The following is a 23188-nucleotide window of genomic DNA, read 5'->3' on the forward strand; positions in this document are numbered from 1 at the left end:
ACAGTATCTATGGATGCTGAAATTCTATATGCAAGGCACTTCAGAATCAGCAGATTCTGGATGAAGCTTTGCATTGAAGTCGCTGCCTCTACTTAAAGACTTAATCCACTAGTGATGGGCAGGGTCACCTTCCACCTTCTTACTGACAGCTCCAGTCATAGGTGAGACTGGAACAGGAGTCATGCCTATAGCTGGAGGAATTTTATCACAGGCCATCACCTCGTCTCTGTACTACTTATCACTTCTAAAGTCATTTCCTACTTCTCTCTACAACTACGTATGTTCCTCCTACACGCTTGTCACATGGGGAGGGTATTAAGATTTAACCATCTGACTTTAATGGTGGCTCTTGATGTACATGTGTGAGTCAACAAATCTGTCTGCCATTTCTCCCGCTACTTCTATTATCCGGTCATTTCAGCAGACTGAGGGAAAGTTTGAGTGCCGCTACACGTGGGCTTAGAATTTTTAAAAGCCTACTTTAAATAAGGGTTTTAAACACTTTGACCCCCTTCTCGCCCACTGTCCAAAGGCAGGGGAGAAAGATGGTAAACAGGACAGGGGTGTGGACCTGTTCAGAAAGAGTTTGTTTTTTTTTTGGGGGGGGGGCAATTCCAATCTGTTTGTCAGGACACCAGCAGTCTAGTTTAGAAGTGTCAGGATACCAAACACAAATCAGCAGTAGTGGCACAATCCAGCAGAAACCGCCTGGCCTCTGCCAAATCTGAATGAGTCAACTGAAGTGACTAGAACCAGCCATGATGCCAGAAGATGTTCTCTGCCATGCCTTTCTCAATGAAGTGAAGAGCAGGGAAGACAGAGGCAAACCTGTCCTATTTATACTCTCTCCAAACATCACAGGTCCTCCCACAGGTCTTCCCTCAGCAAAACACCACGTGGGTTTGCATCACTTGACACAACCAGAAACTTCCGCTTCGGCTACACTCAATGACTGTTTCCAGTAAGTATACAACACTGGGAATCTCTTGAAGAAAGGCAAACCTGCAGTTTTATTTTGAGACAGTAGGTGACAGCAATAGCCAAATAGCAGATCAGAGGCTTCCAGTGAATGGCTGAAGGGAGAGGTAGTGCTGTGAGTAGGAGTGAAAGATGGAAATATTCCCATTACAGCTTAATCTCATTAAGGATGGGTGTGAGCAGTGTCATCGCTTCATGTACTTATTACACAATGCCTCACAGGATCACAAAAGCAATCTCACAAGTTGTTCTAACTCTATTCAGAAAGATGACTATCTCTTCTAAGGGGTGAAATCTTTAATTAGCATTAAACCTGTACTGCCAGTGAATTTTATAGCTTTTTCCTCCAGGAACCATGGTTCTGTGTCACTGCTCCCACCCCTAGGGCCTTCAAAACTCTTTTAGCCATGAACACATCATCTCATTCAGAAAGCAAAACACAACTGTATAACTTCAAAATTCTTACTGTGCCAGGAATCAGCAGTAGGCTGAAACTTCCCCGGCACTCTTCACGAGGTTCTAAGACTGCAGAGGCCTCTCTTATTCTTTTTTGTCCAATTGTTGTGATAAAACACCCTGATAAAAGCAACTTAAGGGGGGAAAAGGTCCATTTCAGCTCACTGTTTTAGGTAATTTCCAGCACAGCAGGAAAGTGAGCGCAGGCAGGAAGGAGAACTGGAGGCTGCTGTCCATATTGCATGCAGGTAGGAAGCAGCATGGTGAGCTCTGCTCATCTCATTCTCTCCCTTCTAAGTAGTCAAGGACCCCGCCCTAGGAAATCAAGCCACCCACTTTCAGGCTGACTCTTGCCACCTCAATTAATCCCCCACAAGAATGCCCAGAAGCTAAATAACCCTTTAAGAGTATGCCTGATAGCTCGCCTTCTATATGATGACTCTGGATCCCATTGAGTTGGCAGTTGAAATTAACCACCACAGAGCCCAGTGGAACAGCTGGTACTGAGAGAGAGCAGAAGTATAGACAGACCAAGAAGAACAAGGAAACAGAAAGGCATCGGTGGTGGGGCAGAGATGCCACCTAGGAGAGGGTCGTGTAGGGAGGACTGGCAGGGAGCTCACTCAACTACACTCTGGGGGCCTATTCTGGACCACAAAGAATACTACTGTCAAAGTGATGTTACACTGAGAAAGGAGACTTGGAAAATCCAGAGTAATTCTGGGCATTTTATTAATATTTTAAATTATCTCATACTACTTAAAATCATTTCCACATCTCATTCTTTAAAGCAAACGAGATTTTGTTCCTTCAAAGTTCATGTGCTACTGATCTCCATGGGCCTAGAATCTTCTATCACAACCAGCTGCCAGAGATAGAATGATGTCACTAGAAAATGAGATTTCTGAGATGTGGGTTGGACAGGAGGGTGGAGCACAGTAAATCACTATAAAATGAAAGTCCATTCATGCACTAACCCACACAGACCACTTCCAACTCGCTTCACTTTTACAGTAAACAGAAACATACGATATTAATGTGGTTTAAAAATACTTTGCCTAATGGCTGGGCTTCCAAATATAAATCACATATCATGAAGTATTCTCTGTTTCCTTCTTATGACACCAAGGCAGAAAAGATCAGCTTACACTTCAGTCACATTCATAATTATACATGGGAACCAGTCCTGGCACTAAAAACTCATTAGTAAAATCTGCTTTGAACAATAATGTCATTTCACTTTATTTTGTTTTGTTTTTAATGTGGACTTCTGGAATAGTGAATATATCAAAGGCTTGGGGAGTGTGCATGAGAAGTGTGTGTGTGTGTGTGTGTGTGTGTGCGTGTATGCATGAGGGGAAGTATGTGTGTGCATGTGCATGTGTGTTGGGGAATAACACTTTCCTACATTTTTGTAAAATGGTTGGGGTTTGACCTCAGTGGCAGAGTGCTTGCATAATGTGTGTGTATGTGTAAGGGGGTGGGGGTGGTGTCCCTGGGTTCTATCTCTAGCACTGTAAAAGTACAACTGTAAAGGCTACAGAACTCAGAATTCAACAGAGTCAGGGTTCGGCCCCACTCAATCACTGCTGCTTCTGTAACTGGGACATAAAATAAGCTTGTTTCCTCACTATTCTTCATACATGAAGTAGGAACAATCATTTCAGCAAAGGATATAATGTGCAGACTGACAAATCCACTGTTCGAAGCAGGTTAAAATGTCAATAAACGGAGAAGCTGCTGTTATGTGGCTGTTTACCCAACACATATTTACTGCCCTCCTACTCTGTGCCCAACACCAAGAATCTTGCTTTTATTATATATGACCAGTATCAACACAAACAGATCCTTCTGGAAGGCAGAGCTCAGGTTTATACCGGCTAGATTTATCTAGTACCTCCTCTGCCCTCTTCACTGCCTTCAATAGACCTAGTCTCACAGTCATAGGGAGACTGACAGAGATGCAAAGAAATTTCCTTTTTTGCCTTCTTAACATATTGCTGGAGCTAGCACATGTTCATACACTGACAGATGATATTTGGAACACGATGTAAAACATTTTGCAAACTTTACAGTTTTCATACACTTGTAAGTAGCAATTTCCAAATAAAAGAGAGTTTATAAGGCTTTAAATTTGCAGCGCCTTTAATGAGAAATTGAAAAATTTAGATTGAGTCAGAGGCAACAGCACACACCTTTCTCTGTTTAATTACAAAGTGTCACGTGACTGATCCTCATTACAAAATTAGGTAAGATTTGACATACATAAAATTAAAAGTGAGGATGCAGCAAGAAGAATGCCAAGGTTGGTGGTTCAACGTTAGCTAATAGGGGGATATTTATCAATTTCTATTTACATTTCTGAAATCATAGAGCTAATTATACAGATTTAAGTCAAAGGTTCTGCTTTAATTAATGCCATTAGTGATGTCTGAGTGAAAGAAAATAAATCTGAATTTTAACAGTCCTGTGCTCACTTTAGAAATCTATTCTCAGTCAACATATTTAGTTTGATGAAAAGGCACTGTCCTGGGTGATGTTCCTGAGGAGTGTCCCTAAATAAATGAGCTTCCATGCCTATTCTGTTTCCATGAGAGCCCTTTACCAGGCCTCTGACTCATCCAGTGCAAAGGGTCACTGCTGGCAAAGGAGGGGACTCCTACCAGTCATCCTACTGGCAACTTGGATCTGCACTGAATTTCTCTCAACTTTTCAAGCTAGGAAGGCTCCAGATAAAGTCCACTTTGCTTTACAGAATTTTGTAGAAAAATGTCTCCCTGTTTTTTAAGATAAAACTTGAAAGTTGCTACTGAGCGGTTATCTAATTATAAATAATGCATTTAACTTCTCTACATTTGTTCCTTGTCTGTAAAATGTGGAAAGGTTTAAGGAGAGAAGAAGAGTAGAAGGAGAGGAGTAAAGGTCGGCCATGAGCACGTGGAGGGAAGCAGGGAGGGGAAGGGGAGAGAAGGGGCAAAGGGGGAGAGGGGAAAAGGGAAAGAACAAGGAGCAAAAGCCCTTGTCTGTAAAATGGGCAGAGTCATTCATTCATTCATTCATTCTTTCATTCATTCAGGGTCTTCCTATGTAGCCCTGGTCCTAGAAGTCTCTATGTAGACCAGGCTGGTCTACATGGTCGCTGTGTAGACTCACAGAGAATCCCAAGTACTGGGATTAAAGGCCTGCACCATTCTGTCCAGCCTGGGTCACAGAGCTCTCAGCTTTCTCTTCTCAGCATTCCCACTCTCCACTGCTGCCATCTGATATGCTCTTACCATCCTGGAAAAGCCTGATTGGCTTCCTCACATTTCTTGCCTTCTTCCATTTGGGAGTCCTTCTGACTTCCTAAAAATGTTGTCAGTTTGTACTTAAAATTCTACTGTGACTTCCCCCAAAAGTCTGTTAAACTAAATTTGGCCTGAGGATCCATGCATGCTTTCACTCCTACTTAACAAACTACAATTTCCTACTTAGCAAGTAAGCTAACTGAACATCTAACTTTTATCAGGCCCAAAAGAAACTGGGGGTGAATGGCTAAGTGTAGTGCCCATTACCGTGAAGCACATGCTGGCCTCCAGCCTGTCTCAGCATAGCAAGCACCTGTTTCAGAGTCCTTGCTGGCACTACGGTTCTATCTCAGCTCTTCTCGCTCTGGATTCTACCCTAAAGTTCTCCAGCTTGTGGGCTTGCCTTCTCCTATGGTCTCCTTCCTAAATAACCCTGCCATTTTCGTCAAGTACCCTCAGTCCACTCCCACTACCTTGTGCCCACGCCCTACCTCTGTCTTGCCCTTCTCTCTTGGTCCTTGCTCTCCTTTCTCAGCCCAGTACAGTCCTCCAGTCACGTCTAGTCTACTACCCTCTCTCCACGCCTAGATGCCTCTGGGTGTACTTTCTTCCTCATATCTACAATAAAAACCTTCTCCTCAACCATACCTTGGAGCAGTCATGCCCTCATTTTATACAATTAGGAGCACACTTCTGAGACAAACAGGGTGAGTGTTAATACAGCAGCCAACTCAATCACAGGCCAGCAATGGCTCCGACCATACCTAAACAAAGCAAATTTGGCAGAGAAAACAAGCCACCTCTGTACCTCACCTCTATTTTTCCTACCCAAGTTCTACTGTCCACATCACAGGGCTAAGTTGTGAGCCTCTTTGTGTTCTCAAGGTGGCCTGAGGTATGAGTGGTTCTTTGCTCAAATACTATTAAGTAAAGTTCACCTAAAGTTTTTCCTCTACCGCTCCATATTTATGAAGCTGGCTTTCTAAGACTTTAAGAACTCTGTCTAATTACCACTCTTTTGCTACAGTACCCTCTAAAATTTTTGCTCTAGTATAAAGATGATCTCTCATGTCCTCCAAAGCATACAGGCATCAAGATGCATGAAGTTCCTTTACCTAGAAGCTCTTCCCACATCTCTTTTCTTGTCCTTTGGTTTCTCAGGGAGATCATGTGTGATGCCTGTTAACTGTTTCAACAGTTCCCTCTTTCTCAACCGCTTGTGCAATGGTTATCTTTCATGAGAGTGATGTGTTTTACTGTCCTGTCTACTGATATTGCTCTAGAATTTTAACAGTTTAACAAATTAACATCTAACTGGTTCAATGAATCCATAAGCAAACAGGCAGAGAGAAGCAAATGATGATTGGCTAAAGGTAAGGACCAATGGAAGGAAGGAAGAAGAGAATAGTTAAGATACAGTAGTGCAGCTAAATAGGAGGGATAACTTGTAGTGGTCTACAGCATAGCAGGGTAACTATAACTTATAACTATCTGTAATATAATTAGTATAACTAGTAAGATTTTCAGTGTTCCTAACACAAAGTAATAATAAAGATTTGAGATGACAGAATTACCAATTATTCTCGTTATACCATCACACGTATTTCTTGCATATAAGTAGCACACTGTACCCAAAAATATGTTTTAAATATAAGGAAAGGTATTATATAATATAAATATTGCTTAGCTTTTGAAAAATAAGATTTATTTTTTAGATTATTATATTTTATGTATATGAGTGCTTTGCTTACATATATGTATACCATGTATGTGCCTGGTCAGAAGAGGGCCCTGGATTCCTAGAACTAGAGTTATGGATGGTTGTGAATAATTCGACAGCTGAAACCCAAGTGAGTCACAGAAACTTAGGATTTATAGCCACTTGGTCACAACTGGCCTAGAGACAGCCAACTTGCAGCTGGTACCTGTCAGGAAAGCTTGTTGGGAACTGTCTTTGCTGTGCTGTGTGGCTGGTGACAGGGTAAGACTGCAGCAGTACAGAGGGGAAGTGTTACCTGTCCTTATCCCTAGAAAACAAAGCTGTATCTTGGCAGTGATACAAAACAAAAACAAACCTGCTTCCTCCCCATGCAGCCTTCCTGTTACACACCTGTCTAGCACGCTTCAGCTCAGAGTTCCTGCTCTTTCTTAAGCCTCAGCCATATATTTGAATGCCTAGTCAACCAGGGACTGACACAACTCCAAAGGATTAGAAGGATAGGAGGTGTGGCTCTGCTGGAGGAAGTATGTCAGTTGGGGTGGGTTTCAAAAGTCCATGCCAAGCCCAGAGAGTGTGAGTGTGTGTGTGTGCGCGCGCGCTTGCGTCTCCCTGTGCATGGAGATGTAGTCTAAGTTACTGCGTCGAAATTTGTTCCTACCATGATAATAATGGATTAAACTTCTGAAACTGTAAGCAAGCCCCCCAATTAAATGTTTTCTACTATAAATGTTGCTTTGGTCATGGTGTGTCCTCACAACAGTAAAACATAAACAGATAAAGTTAAAAGTACAAAAGTAATAAAGTGAGTAACTAATCCCAGTAGGATGGAAATGATAGGCACCACTGGACCTTTGGAGGTATTTACACTTCACAAGACAATTTAAAACAATATTTTAAAGTTCCCAAGAAGAGTGGGAAGACAGGCTATAACCTTACAGATTTCTAAACCCTCTAAATAAGTTAAGACGTTTTTATTCTTAACCTCCTTCATCAAACTAGGACTATAGAGTCCTAATTTCCTATGTGACTCAAACTCCTTCCTTCCACGCAATTCTATAGCTTTCTCTAACACAACTCTGCAACCTCCGGCTTCCTACGTCTAGTCCTCCTTTAATGTTTTGGGGACTGAAAGCCATCTCCATACTCAAGTTGCTTTTTAGAAGTTAACTAAGTCCTCTTGGTCTTATGTTAAGAAACTTGGAAAACTTAGGAATTTAGACAGAACTGACTGATACTAACCTGTTGAATATTTCTTTTCAAACTGCCTTTTGGTTTGGTAAATAGGACATTAATATTTGACTATCCCAGAGAAGTCTAGGAAATAGGGGTTCTGGGGGAGAAAATTGGTATGTGTTTACTTCTCAAATTTGTGAGGTTTAATTAGGGGGAAATGGATGCACAGGTAAGAATTTATTCTTTAAGCTTGCGTTCGGTTGACCAGAGGGTTAAAACACTAACAAATAACCCACACAACTGTGCTCATGTAAGCAATCCTAATTAAAGTCAGTGAGTCTGGGCCTTTCTCTCTCTCACACACACACAAAGACATTACAGTAGGAGGATAAGCTGGGAAAGGGGATTAGAAGAATGAACAGAAGGTAACTGGGTGTGAATATGTTCAAAATACATCATTACATGTGTGAAACTGTCAAAAATTTAAAAGTGAAAGCTGTCTATAAAAAAGCACCACATACATCAGTAGAGTAAGTATTCACTTATAAAAGGCACAGGAAGAAAAAAATAAAAATTATTTTTTATACCTCTACTATATCTATATACCGTTATTAAATTGAGGTCACTTAAAACGGGGGCAAGGTGTATGAATAGGACCCACAGTCAATGGGTGTTACAGATACCACAGTTTTAAACACCAACTAAGCCAGGATGACACTCCTATCTGGTACCAGATGGCTCTGTAACTCAGGTGGAGCTTACACAAACCACAGTGCCATGGATTGGGGGGAGGGGGTCTGAAAGCATTTGGTATGAGGAAAGTCTTCACTAGGACACTCAAAAGCCATAGTAGCTTTTAACACATGAATCAAAGAGTAGCTAAATTTCCCCAAAGGGCCTTTTCTTGCCCTTGCAGAATAAAGGATCTCACTTTTACAAAGTTAAAGAAGTCATAGTGATAGAATTTGGGGAAAAAAAAGTCTATGATATGTTTCAAATCCAAGGATACTCCCTTGGCCTTGGCAAATTACACATCTGAGATGTTTTGTGCAGAGTCCACCAAACCAATTTGGAACACATATGAGAACCTCCTCCAGATCAAGTAAGTGTAATGGCAATCATATTTTGTTCACCAATTGCTTTCTCGGTAAAGGAAATAAGGACATGATTTTCTTGAAATGGTGACGTTTTATAAGTTTGCTGGAACCTGCACTTGTTGGCATTTACCTGGAAGACAACAGCAGCTGCCTAATTTTTACATAACAGATTATGGATCTAACAGCCTACACAGCATTTAGATCTCAACAGTTTATGGTGACCTTTCAGTATACATTTGCACAGTTCAGAGCTGTTTTCTTTCCATTTATCTCACTGAAAACTTAATGTTTCTTTTATGACAAAAGCTTTAGCATTTTCCTTTGTAATCTTGAAAACATTAATTTTCCTTATTGAGCATTGATTATAGTTTTATGCTTAATTCTATTCAAATAGAGTATATCCTATGAATATTTATATTTCTACTATTACTAAATTAATACTCAGTAGGAAAAATACTTTCCTGTAACCTAATATTAATTGCTAGGTCTTGGGGGCTGGGAGATGCTTAATGGGTAAAGCTCTTGCCATGTGAGCAGGAGACTGAGTTCAGATCCCCATCATCAAACAACAACAAGAACCCTAGGTTCAGCTGCACAGGCCTTCAATCCTAGTATTGGAAGGCAAAAGCAAGAGAGTCATTGACCCGGTAAACACCAAATTCAGTAACAAATCCTGTCTCAAAAAGTAAGGTGTGAGCGGGTCTTCCCGCTGTTGCTGTCGGGGCCACGGCCGTGCACACGACCCCGGCCTGAGGTGGTGGTGGGAAGCCCGCCGCTGCGACCTCATGGAGGGTGGCGGAGGAAGTAGCAACAAATCCACCGGCGGGTTAGCGGGCTTCTTCGGAGCGGGAGGAGCGGGTTACTCGAACGCTGATTTGGCCGGCGTCCCGCTGACTGGTATGAACCCCCTGTCTCCTTACTTAAATGTGGACCCACGCTATCTCGTTCAGGATACAGATGAGTTTATTTTGCCAACTGGAGCTAATAAAACCCGAGGCAGGTTTGAACTGGCTTTCTTCACCATTGGAGGATGCTGCATGACAGGGGCTGCATTCGGGGCACTGAACGGGCTTCGTTTAGGATTGAAGGAAACTCAGAGCATGCCCTGGTCCAAACCAAGAAATGTACAGATTTTGAATATGGTGACTAGACAAGGGGCACTTTGGGCTAATACTCTAGGTTCCCTGGCTTTGCTCTATAGTGCTTTTGGCGTTATCATTGAGAAAACACGGGGTGCAGAAGATGACCTCAACACAGTAGCAGCTGGAACCATGACAGGAATGTTATATAAATGTACAGGTGGTCTTCGAGGAATAGCACGTGGTGGCCTGGCGGGACTGACACTCACCAGTGTCTATGCACTGTATAACAACTGGGAGCACATGAAAGGTTCCCTGCTCCAACAGTCACTCTGAAGATGTCTGCCACCTCAGGAATGGGGGACACTTCATAGTCATCCAGATCAAGGAATAAGTCAGTCTGGAGCTGCTTTCTCTCTTGCACCTACAATTACTTTGAACAATTGGAGACTCTGATTTGCTGTGACAAAGATCATGGATGCTTAGCCTGGACTGCACTGCTTGCCCTCTGAGTGGAAGCCAAACCCTTGGTGGCTCACTGAGAATGTGTTCTCTTCTCCTTTGGAGATGACCTCGCACCTCCTGCCCCCAAACTGGAAAACCACTTACTCTCCAAATTTATTACCATGTTAATTCATTTAAAAATCTAAAACTTAATATTGCCCTGTTTTCCAAATAAAGGGTGAAAATACAACCAAAAAAAAAAAAAAAAAAAAAAAAGTAAGGTGTGAAGCAATAGAGGAAGACACAGAGTACACGTGGAGATTAAGAATAACCTTCAGGGGGTTGGGGATTTAGCTCAGCGGTAGAGCGCTTGCCTAGCGAGCACAAGGCCCTGGGTTCGGTCCCCAGCTCCGAAAAAAAAAAAAAAAAGAAAAGAAAAAAAAGAATAACCTTCAGAAGTCTGTTTTCTCCTTCCACCATGGGATCCAGTAGTCACACTCATGTCATCAGGTTTCCATAGAAAGCACTTTTATCCTCTGAACCATCCATTTCAATAATTTTTATACTGGTTACCAGTGAATGTGTTAATGTTCTGGATACAGTTACGTATAAATAAAAGACATTACCTAACTAAGTCTATCTGTTTATTTTTATCCTTTTCAAAATGTGGGGCTACTTGCTGGTAGGTTAACCAAGCTCCAATAAATGCTCAATACCTATGGTCAGCACAAATTGGACTCCATGGATTGTTATTTTAAAAAGACATAAAAGTGAGAGGGTATGGGAGACAAGAAGAAGATAGGGGAGTACTTAGGTAAGGAGAGGAGTAGAGGTGACTAGGATCAAAATACAACATTTTGTAAATTCTTAAAATGTGAGCTACTTGCTAGAAGGGTTAGCATTGCCTATGTGGCTTGTATTACAGCTCTACTGAACAGAGAAGCAAAGAAAACTCATGCTTCCTACCACCAGTGGCCTTAGATGAAGGAAGGCCACTCCACAGGGCTGTCTGCAGCATTGCCCTTGAATTACCTCAGTCTTGTGGCACCAGTGAAGCCTGGCTATGCATTCCCAACTATCTACAGCACCACTTGGATCTCTTAGAGCAGTGGGTCTAAACCTTTCTAATGCTGTGACCCTTTATACAGATCTTCGTGTGACTCCCAGCCATAAAACTGTTACTTCATAACTGTAATTTTGCTACTGTTATGAATCATAATGTATATGTATTTTCTAATTATATTTTTGGGTTCATGACCCACAGATTGAGAACTGTTCTCCTAGGGAAACCAAAAAACTTAAATGAGCATCACCCCCTAAAGGTTTCTCCTCAACAGTGTATTTCAGTATATGGTGCCTAATAAGTGGGTGTGTCATCCCTAGACTTTTCTTCTCTGAGCCATCTGCAACCTCTCAGCAATTCCTGCTTTTCTTAAGTATTTCTGGACTCTTCCCTTTTCTAACCCCACTGGCTAAGCCAAGTCACAGCTATGTCCCCTTATACTCAACTGCCCCAGCTCATGTTGCAGTATGCCCTATCACAGACAAAAACTTGGCTCGTTGCTGCCTTTCCCATAGAACATTATATATGGAAGGACTCTTAGCTTTCCTTACTACTTTCTACAAGTCTTTATTATCACTCATTTATGAACTAACAGATGAATAACAAGCACAAAGCACCACTTACTAAGGAGCTGGACTATGGATGATGGTTCCATAGCATCTGAGGTACGGGGAAACATCTTTCCTTGTGTACAAACATCAGTGCATATGTACTGGGAAAAGTACTAGGATTCTAGAAAGGGTAGCAGAGAGAGAAGGAGAGAGGCAGGGGGTGCTTGGGGACCACATGTCCCAGACTCTTATCTCTAACAAATCTATCATGCCTGAACTCAAATTGCAGCCTTTCTTCGGTTCTGGTACAGTTTGGCTCTGATAAAAGTTCTGGGTAAGGAAAGAGTTCCCAAACAATCCCTCAGAACTGCACCAACCTGATGCCCAACATCTCCCATCTCAGACTCCATGATCCTAGAGTATCTACTGTTTTACTTTACTCACTGAAAAGTAGCTGAGCTCTACAAAGAAAAGTCACGACAACACAAACCACTAAAAGTAAGCCATTCCTTTTACAATATAATGACTGTTCCCACTCTCCTTTCATTGGGAATTATCAACCACCTTCCTGCCTAAGATGACCTTCATCATTCCCTAGTCCATCACTAGTCTAAAGGCAGAGAAAGCCACGGCATAAACCATAGCAGCATCTCTATTGACAAGCAACTTATAACTGCTCTTTTGGAGGCTTAGAAACAGTCAGAACTTTCCCCCTGTTAGTGGTGTTTAATGATCTAGGGTAAGGAAGGGGAACTTTTAAAGACTTCTCCCAATGTATACATTTATAAAAGAACAGGTAGACACAAAGGCAAAAACTAGTTCTGTGTTTTTATTTATCTTACCAGCTGGTTCTGCAGACAGAGGCAGGAGTAGAATATGTATAGGTGGGCAAGCATGAAGACGCATGGTACAGACTAGACAGGCCAGGTTAGCTACAGGTCCACAAAGACTTGGGGGGATTATACTGGGTAATAGACCCTACAAACTGCCTTATTTAGAAGTTCTAAAAAGGAGTCAAGAGTGTTGTGGCACAAATCTTTAATCCCAGGCAAAGGCAGGTCTATTTCTATGAGTTCAAGGCCAGTATGGTCTACAAAGCAAGTTCCAGGATAGCCAGGGCTGTTACACAGAGAAACCCTGTCTTGAAAAACCAAAACAATAAAAAAAAGAAAAGTTTAAAAAGGTCTCCTATGAGGACTGGAAGAGTGATCAGTTATTAAAGTGTTTGTCTTGCAAGCATAAACAACCAAGTTCAATTCCCAGCGTTCAATAAAAAGACAGGCATGGTAGTACACAACTGTAATTCCAGCAAGGGGGACTCTAGGCCCCGCCTAGCCTAACTTCGGGTCCCAAGGATAGGCCATCTTTAAACACAAAGTGAACAGGGAACAGAGAAGCCCAAGTTTGACCTCTAGCCTACACACACACACACACACACACACACACACACACACACACACACACACGGTATCTCATGATTTTTCATATCCTATCCACCTCCCCATGCCCTGTTTCCTCCTCCATCCCCTTTCCCTCACCTCACTGGTTCCTTTCTTTCTCATAAATAGCTCTCCTCCTACTATAATGTCATATGTGTGTGTGCGTGTGAATGTCTATTATGTATGTATATGCACACAAATTCCACACATGAAAAACATGTGATTATTTTATCTTCCCTATTACCCTGTCGGGACTTTCTGATAACTTTTTTCTACTGCACAGTTCAATGTTCCCATAATTTCAGCAAAAACATTTGATTCTCCAGTAAGAGCAAGCAGCTGAGGTATAATAAAAACACAGGGGCTGGAGAGATGGCTCAGTGGTTAAGAGCACTGACTGCTCTTCCAGAGGTTCTGAGTTCAAATCCCAGCAACCACATGGTGGCTCACAACCATCTGTAATGAGATCTGATGCCCTCTTCTGGTGTGTCTGAAGACACCTGCAGTGTACTCATATATAATAAATAAATAAATCTTAAAAAAAAAAAAAAACACAGCAACAGACTCAGAGAAAACAGACAACTCAGACTGCCCCTCGGTCCTTCTGTTGCTTTAGACAAATCCCAAGTCTCTTGACACCAAGCCTTTTCCATGGACATTTATGTGTCCAAAGCAAGGAAACATGAAGCATATGTGGTGTTCTCTGTTTGGTGTAAAACAGATGAAAACCACCTTTCTGTGGCATTAACATTTCATGGTTTGTTAGTAGTATCTACAGGGTTAACTTTCCCAGGCCTCCATCTCCTTGGCCATGGATGTTTGGTATCATGTACCTGATGAGTGCTGGCATTACAGGTGTCACTACCAAGTCCAGCCTTTCACTGGTGGTAATGTATAGAGAGGGACTGGGACAGCAAGTACAGCAAGCAAGGGAAAAAACCTATGTCTCCAACCTACAGGGCAAAGCTTCAAAAACACACAGGTTAGTATTCACTACTGACCAACTGGATCAGTGACAATCTTATCACTAGATACAGTAAAAGCCAAAAGATGCACAAAATGTGTCATTAAATGAGGCAAAATACAAACCTAAAACGCCAATTTCAAGACCAGACAGGCCTGTCTTAATTTTATCATAAATATCATCCAATGAAAAGTCGACAGCAATGGTCCTTGTTTCAACGTTGAATTTTTCTTCTGGAAGGAGAAAAAAAAGACAAATGATGAGCCAAAGGGAAAATTAATACACGGCAATTATGATTAAATCTCTGGATAACATTATCCTTTCAAGCTTTCTCCCCCCCAATTTGATATGACATTTAGAGCAGGATAATTTTAAGCAATCATGAGACTATTTCTAAGAGATGATAGAGAGAGTCAACAAAACAATAGTTCAGCAATTAAAAGTCCCATCCTCGTCACCAGGCTGCCTGAGAGCACCCTGTCAATTCTCCTCTTGTAAATCAATAATGATAACTACTTTTTCAGACTCAGGCCCAAATAACAAAACATGATTCATATCATAATACTATATACTCTTTAAATATCACTGCCTTTGTGATTTTAATTGCAAGCTGACGTCTCTTAATCTCAGGTAGAAGTCTTTATGTTTGTAAAGTAGATTTGCTATTATCAATTTATTCTCATATATTACATCCTGCCCACGGTTTCCCCTCCCTCCTCTACTCCCAGTCCCTCCTCCCTTACCCCTTCACCCAATCCACTCCTCCTCAGTTTCCCTTCAGAAAAGGACAGGCCTCCCAGGGATATCAACCAAACACGGCATATCAAGTTGCAATAAGACTGGGCATCTCCCCTCATATTAAGGCTGGATGAGGCAACCCCGTAGGAGGAAAAGGATCCCAAAAGTAGGCAAAAGTGTCAGAGACAGCCCCCAGCCCCAATTAGGAGTCCCACAAAAACACCAGTATCCTTTAAGATTTATGTATTTATTATGTGCATTGATGTTTTGCCTTCGTGTATGTCTGTATGAGGATGCCGATCACCTGGAAGTGGAGTTAGAGACAGTTGTAGTTGCCATGTGGATTCTGGGAATTGAATCCAGATCCTCTGAGGAACAGCCAATGCTCTTAACTGTTGTAAAGTCTCTTACAGTGTGTGATACATTAAAAGGAAAAAGTTCATCTTGGTAAAATGAATGCAGAATGTGACCTTATTGTAGTTCCTGGACTGATTAACAGTTAAGTCACTACAGTTAAAGAGCCACACAAAGTGTACAGTGATAGATTTACAAGGTGACATAGGAAAGACCGTGACGCTTTCCTTTCCTTAAGACTGTTAAGGTCCAAAGAGCTGGGATGGAAGTAAGATCTTCTGAAGTGAGAACTGGGGGAAGCGCACTCTCCACGGTCAGCAGACAATGGTCACTTCCACCTTCACGAGCCAGACATTTGGAAAGTGTGGGATTGGAGGTGACCCAGACACAGGTACTAATCTCATTCCCATACTTTACAGAATGAGCATGAGGACGTTTTGTAGGAGCTCAGCATGCTCCTGTGACAGTGAAGCGACCACTACCCAGTTTAGTCTACTGGGCTCAGATGAGGACGACTGGTAGAGAGGGCACGTCACAAACGCCAGGTCTGTCTCTCCTCTACCACTGGCCCTCCTTCCCCATACAGACCAAGGATGCTCTTCTTTGGAACTTAGGCTAATTTGAAAGAATTCACTGAAAAAATTCTGCTTCCCAAAATAAACCTTTCTTCAGTGGAAGTCACTGTGAACTCATCATGCAGTTTTCATGATTAATCCTCACAGGAAGTGTCCATTCCTGATCTCAAAGGATTTGTGGCTAAACCTAGAGCTGGCTTGTGACAGATTTGATTTTTAGTTAGAGTCAATGAAAAGCATCGACCCTACATAGAAATTCATGAATAACCTGGAGAGAAGAATTGACCAGGAAATACCTTTCCTGGTGTTCAAGGTAAACAGACTGTTCCTGAACAGTCAGTAATGTGCGTTCATATATTGAAGAATGAACCGTCATTTGTTGCTGGGCCAATTATGCCTTACTAGCAAATGCCTCAGAATTCCCCACCTATGTGACACTGACATGATCCCGGATTTAACATGGATAAACAAGCCCCTAAACAAAAGACCGAAAGTTCGCTTGTATTCAGTGTAAATGTGATGTGAGAATAAGATACCTTTAGCTGTTTGATTTGAAGAACAATTCTCTCCACACGAGCACTGAGTACTTAGTAACTGTGTTTAAAAACAAAAGCCCCTATACCTTCAGTCAAACTCAGCTTTTGTATCACATAGGATTTGAGGAAGGCACTTGTATTAGATACACAGGATGCTAAAATCAATTTGATTGACTTTTGGAAAGAAGGTTCTGTAGTGAAGAACTCCATGAAGCTTTCTTTGTGTTCACACATGGAACAAGCAACTGCTGCTAGTTACTCAAGAAAATTAAGTTTTTAACTTATTCCTGGGTAATTTCAAATCATGTTCAGGTAAGGAAATCACAGCTTCTTTTTCCTTTTAAATATTTTCCATTGCTGCTGCTGCTGCCACTGCTGCAGCCACAGCCATAGCCGCAGCCGCCTCCTCCTCCTGCTCCTCCTCTTCCTCCTCCTCCTCTTCCCCCTCCTCCCCCTCCTCTTCCCCCTCCTGCTCCTCCTCCTCCTGCTCCTCCTCCCCCTCCCCCTCCTCCTCTTCCCCCTCCTGCTCCTCCTCCTCCTCCTGCTCCTCCTCCCCCTCCTGCTCCTCCTCCCCCTCCCCCTCCTCCTCTTCCCCCTCCTGCTCCTCCTCCTCCTCCTGCTCCTCCTCCCCCTCCCCCTCCCGCTCCTCCCCCTCCTCCTCCCACTCCTCCTCCCGCTCCTCCCCCTCCTCCTCCCACTCCTCCTCCCCCTCCTCCCCCTCCTCCTCCTCGCCTCTGCATCTTTCCATCTCACTGCAGTAAGAGTTGAAGTCTTGGCAAGCAGCCTGCTACTTGTCTCCGCTCACCTCCAGCTGTTCTTCCTACTGCTCCCCAGTTCTAGGACAAGGCTCCTCACAGCTCCTTGAACACAGTGTGTTCTAAATACATTCAGGGCATTTGTACCTCCTTTCCCCTCGATCTGGAATGTTCTAAGTTCCCTGTCTCTTGTTGGGTCCTTGAGCAAATATTACCTTCTCAGAGAAGCCTGGCTTGCCTAGCTTTTGAACTACTGACACCTTTGTTTTTAATAAAGTATGTACTTGCTTATCTTCCCGCCCCCAGCAGAGTTTCTAGAAGACAAAGACTAAGCTCTGTTTTGGCACATATGATCGAGGACCTCCCCACTGCATTCTCATCCCATGTTTACTCCCTCCTGGATTCAGTGAGGGCCACTCCCAGTATCATTTGCTGGTGACAATGCCCAATGGAATTGGCTAAGTCCCTTTCATTGACAGAAATATCTTTCCAGAAGAATCCTGAAGACATCTATTACATCTCCTTTCTGAGGATCATATTTTGACCAGGCGCACTGACAGGCCTTGAGGACTGCAAGAGTGGGTCCCACATCCACCATGCTGTGAGAAGGGAAAACAGCAGGGTACATCAGATCCAGACATGAACTGTGCCTAGGCAATCAGACTTTCTAGTAAGTCCACATGTCCTAAAAGGCTGATGTGGTAAGAGGCTACCATGTTTTATTTTGTTTCTTTTTTGAGACTATAAAGTAATGACATCATTTCTTCCTTCTCTTCTCCTCCTTCCAATCCCTTCCACATATGTCTCTCTGCTTGCTTTCAAATTCATTTGTTGGATATTGGTTGTAAAACTTTGATTCAATCATGAATCTGAGTGTCCAGACACTAAGGTCCTTGTCCCCACTTCGCTTTTGGTGGATCAATTAAGATGCCAATGGCCAGTGGCCAGTGGGACACTTAAGAGCTCTGAGGGTAGAATCGCCATGACTCGGTGAAGAAGGATGAGACACAGGATCGGCAGGAAATAAAGCCAACCAGCCATGTGAGACTTCAGGTAAGTGGCCATTGGCCACTTCCCCGATTAGGCCTGGGGTAGCAGGGGAAGGTTTAGGAGTACCAAGGAATTTTAAAAATAAGCTAGTGTGTGTGTGTGTGTGTGTGTGTGTGTGTGTGTGTGTGTTCCATTCATGGATCCAAAGAGTTCCTGGGCAGTGCACACGCGTGATTGACCATGGGCACAAAGTGGTGCTGTAAAAACTCCCTGCAACATTCACTGCCTCTTGTTTTTTCACTAATGGTTAAGTACATATATGTATATACATATATATTCTTAAACACAACCTGCTCAGTCTGTATAATTTTATTATATGTATGTTTTCAGGGCTGACCATTTGGTATTGAAAACCAATTGGTGGGCACTTCCCTGGGGAAGACGATTTCTCCCACTCTCAGAATTCCTTAGTTGGCCATAGTTCTTTGTATAGGATTGAGGCCTGGTGGGATTCACCCTGTCCACTTTGGCATGTGTATTGCTGTTGTCCTTGTTAAGCCACTGTTTAGGCAGTCATGTTGGTGAGACTTTCTAAGTAGCTTCTAACATCATTAGTAGACACAATCTCACAGCAAGCTCCCAGATCCTGACTCTTACCCTCCGCCTTCACAGTGCTCCCTGAGCCTCAGGTGCAGGAGTTGAGTTGTTTTGTAGAAACACCCGCTGGGAAGTGGCTAGTTTTTTAAGAAACAAAGGAAAGAATTCCAGGCGAGGCACATCATTCCCCTACTCCCGACTCTGCTTCTGACCTCACCAACAAGACAATAATGAGCAAGAATTAGCTAACTTTAAGCAGCACAAGGGTAGCACCTGGAACAGAAACAGCTACCACTGCATACTTACACAAGACAAGTAACCTTGGTGCCACCTTTACTATTTCCTTAACCCAAGTATTTCCCAAGACCACCATCTACATGCAGTTCACCAGTAGCTATCTGCTGGGGGAAAACAGCAACTACATCAAAGCCTTAGAATGACAGGCTATTCTTATTCTTGTCCTTTCTCACCCTTCTGAGGCCCAAGGAATGACATAGCCTCTGCCAATTCTCTTAACACTAGAAGCTATTGTAGAATAAAGTCAGTAGCACAGGTGAATAGGATAAATACACAAAAGAATTTGGAAACTGCTGCAGACATGAGATGAGTCATGCTGGTTGCTTCAACAAGGAAATTCTTGTTGTCTAAACCACAGTAGTTCAGTCAGAAGGCTGATCCTTATGTTTCATAAATGGCTCATGGGAAAATTCTGTAGATTCTTAAGAGAAAAAAATTTAAATTCCACTGGGGAGGCTGGGAGGTGGCTCAGTGGGTACTCTGATGGCATAGCCTTCCTATGACCTCTAAGTAGGGGTACTGATGCTGCAGCCATCTGAAAACACTGATTCTATAGTGACTGTAAACGGGCATTCTGATGCTACAGCCAGGTTGCTGTCTCAGAGTATCCTGAATGAGTCTGAGGCCAAGTATAGACCTAAATCCACTTCTTACCAAACATGGATCATTTTTATTCCTTGTTTTCATAGCACCTAGTGGGATACTTGGCATGCAACAGAAAGCTCTCTGCTATGGAAGCTGAAAGGGTATGGAAGTTAGCATAGATGGTACAAGAAGCCATCTTTGATACTTCTTGATCTTCCCCTACAGAAGTAAATTATGCGTTGGTAGGACCTGCTCACTTAAAACATAATAACATAGGCTATTCGGCATCTTAAAATAGAAGATAAACTTAAGACAACTCAATTCTTCTCCTCTTAATCTTCCCATAAACTCAAACACATTTGAATCTTGATATCCCTTAGAAATCAGCCAAGACTTGACTGGGGACTTGGATAGGAAGGTTGAGGCTATGTCACAGGTGGTCTCCCTACCCAAGTCCTGTAAAGAGTGAGAGGCTCTTAGGCAAATATTCCAACAGCCAGCAATCACCAATTTTAGGTCTGAATTTATCAAGTTTCATTTAAGTACAAATGTGTGTTTTAAAGAAACTTCATTTTCATACAAAATTATATGTTATGTATTTAGAGATGTGAAATAATGCTATTCCTATTTTTAAGGGGAAAACAAAGAATAAAAAGCCCCCTAACCAAATCCTTATTACTGGCTCCTTTTTACCTTCAGACCTATCACATCCTCCAGCTCCTCTCCGTGTCTCCCCACAGAGGGTGCCTGCCTTTTGTGGCTCTGCAGGAAAGGCGACTGCAACCAGTAGAGAGTGAACAGATCAGACCCCATGCTAGAAGGCTCATTTAGTTAAAGTTATCAGAGATACTGCACAAATAATGGTCTGACCCTTTCATTGCCCTTGAAAAGGGGCTCATGATACTTTTAATCTCTTGTAAAAAGACCCGCTTTCAGTCAAACCAAAAAAAAAAAATAATAATCACAGCTCATTAGGATTCCATCCCCAACAAGCATTTCTTTATTTGAAGCCAAGGTTATAGCATTTTATTCACTCTAGTGCCGAGATGAAAAGGAGCAGTGGCAATAAAGGCTTCACACATGGGCTTGCCCCACCCTCATGGCACGGACATCTTCATTCTTTGCAAACTGAGCTCTACACTAGCTTAAGTCCCTCTCGAAGAAATATTCTGGAAAAGATGCTTCTTTTCTCCACCTAAAAACTTATCTGCCAGTGGAAACACCTGAATTATTTGTTTGTTTGGAAAGGAGAGGGGAAAAAAAAAACAAAAGGAAAATCCCATTTCTGTGCTTCAGATTACAGAATGATATTGTCGGGAGCACAGAAACAGAGTTCACTGGGAAGGAATGAGGCGCACGTGCAGGTGGACCTGAGTCTAGCTCAGTGGTGGTGAACGGAGGGTTTTTGGCTCTTACTCCGACTCTTGGCCCATGAAGGTGATGCTGTCCATCCTGCACAGTTCCTGAAAAGATGTCCTGTGATAGCATGTTGAGTGTGCCTTATGAAACTAAAGGTCAAGTGCATGCTTATGTCTACATAAGATGATAGCAATGTCTACACAGATGGTAGTCTAATGTATAGTTGTTTCTTTCTTACTGACGCAGGCTGTTTGGGGTGTTACTTGTGCTGTTAACTCTGTAACCGCTCACCTCATCCCAAGCTGACCATGAACATCAGACTCTACTTTTAAAAGTGATTTATTTATTATGCTATCACTTTGGAATCCATGTCACAGTGTTCTAATGTCCAGCTAGTTCTTTGACTCAGCTTGCTTTACAGTGCACCCTGTGGAATCATTATATTTATCTATTCCAAAAGGTCACTGTTATTCACTTTTGATCTTCAGAATCAGAGTCTTTCATTGATATAACTTTTCCTAATGGCAAGTTTTTTTTCCTTAGTGTTCATCTTAGTCACTGTTCTATTGCTGTCATGAGACACACCACTTATAAAAGAAAGCATTTAACTGGGGCTTGCTTATAGTTTCAGAGGTTTTATCCATTACCATCATAGAGCAAACATGGCAGCAGACAGGTATGGTATGGGAGAAGGAGCTGGCAGATGGACGGATGGATGGATAGATAGATAGATAGATAGATAGATAGATAGATAGATAGAGAGATAGATAGATAGATAGAGATAGAGACATAGAGAGACAGAGAAAGAGAGACAGAGACACATAGACAGAAACAGTGACTAGACCTGGCTTGGGCTTTTGAAACCTTACAGCCCACCACCTTTCAAACAGTTCTACTCCCTGATGACTAAGCATTCAAACATATGAGCCTATGGGGCCAGTATTATTCAAACCACTGCAGTGCTTATAAGAAGCATGACTGCTTTGACATCAACAGTGTCTCAGATCTGATGAAAGAAGATCAAGACATTGCAGACATCCACAAGACATCACTAAGAAGAACAGATCCCAAATGCAAGATTCTGGACATCTCAGAGCTTTAAGTGGTCACCATCACCCATGAAGGAAGCAGAAGATGCCTGTTACAGCCATGACTTGAAATTAAAGACAGGCTATCACTCGAGTCTGCAAGAGGCATGTATAGCCAGAAAAGCGCCTGCTCCTGACGTGCATGAGGGCAGAAGTGTCTGGGTTTTGCTGCTGTTGCTTCATCTTTGTCATTCAGGGTCCAACAGAGCCTACTGTATATAATATGAGCTCTCTGAATAAAGTTAAGAAACATACTGAGTAGCACCCACATGCCAGGCTTCCCCTGAGGACAACAGGTAATGCCCTCAATTGGTAAAGGATGCTGTTCTAATAAATGTGAAAGAGAAAGTAACATGTGAAGTGCAATTTTTAAACACAACATAACATTTGCATGGAGTTTGTTTTGGTTTTTTTTTTTTGTTTGTTTTTTGGGTTTTTTTTTTTTTTTTTAAGAAAAAACAAGAATCAGCCATAGAGAAAAGTAGAAAAAGGCATAAACTTGGGGGTGGGGAGGAGGGACACATGTCATAAGAACTCCTGTAGCTAACCATGTGTAGTGCACAGGGAGACCTGGAAGGTAAAAAAGATAATGATCAGTGTAGGAAGAAGCCAGTGGAGGTTGCAGGTGTCAGGATAACAGGCAGAGCAGCTTCTCAATTTGTAGAACTTGGTGAGAAATAATGTAGAGTCTTAAGTTAAAAATGACTTGATTTTTCAAGATAGTGACAGCAGATCTTAAATAAGAATGGGCCATTCCAAGGGTGGGGCCTTGTACAAACACACCTGTCATGTGCCTAGAAGATCATCCTGAGGCAAGGTAACATTTACCAGGGGTTGTAAGCACTTAGCATCCAGTGTGTTGTAACTAGTAACTAGGACGTGACAAGACCACACTGCTTTTCAAGAAGGACCTGATGTGGCAAAATAGAGGACCCTCAACTTATTATAAAAAGCAACAGGTGGCAGAGAAAGGACTAAGCACCTGATCCATTAGTTCCCAGAGAGGAGGGGTATGAGCAGAGACAGCAGTGGGGACAGGAGGGGCCAGTGCAGGGAGCCTGCA

At 42.4% G+C, this 23188-nt stretch overlaps 1 protein-coding gene and 1 pseudogene across 1 annotated transcript in view; one reads left to right on the forward strand and one right to left on the reverse strand.

Moving 5' to 3' along the window:
* Positions 1–23188, reverse strand: part of Hsd17b12 (hydroxysteroid (17-beta) dehydrogenase 12) — a 124093-nt gene that overhangs the window by 36792 nt on the left and 64113 nt on the right. The window contains 1 exon segment of the mRNA NM_032066.2: positions 14377–14484. Coding sequence (NP_114455.2) covers positions 14377–14484 — 108 coding nt within the window.
* Timm23-ps8 (translocase of inner mitochondrial membrane 23, pseudogene 8) lies at positions 9308–10728 on the forward strand (annotated as a pseudogene).

This window comes from Rattus norvegicus, chromosome 3 (genome assembly GCF_021556685.1).
Source record: "Rattus norvegicus strain SHRSP/BbbUtx chromosome 3, alternate assembly SHRSP_T2T, whole genome shotgun sequence".
Taxonomy (NCBI): Eukaryota; Metazoa; Chordata; class Mammalia; order Rodentia; family Muridae; genus Rattus; species Rattus norvegicus.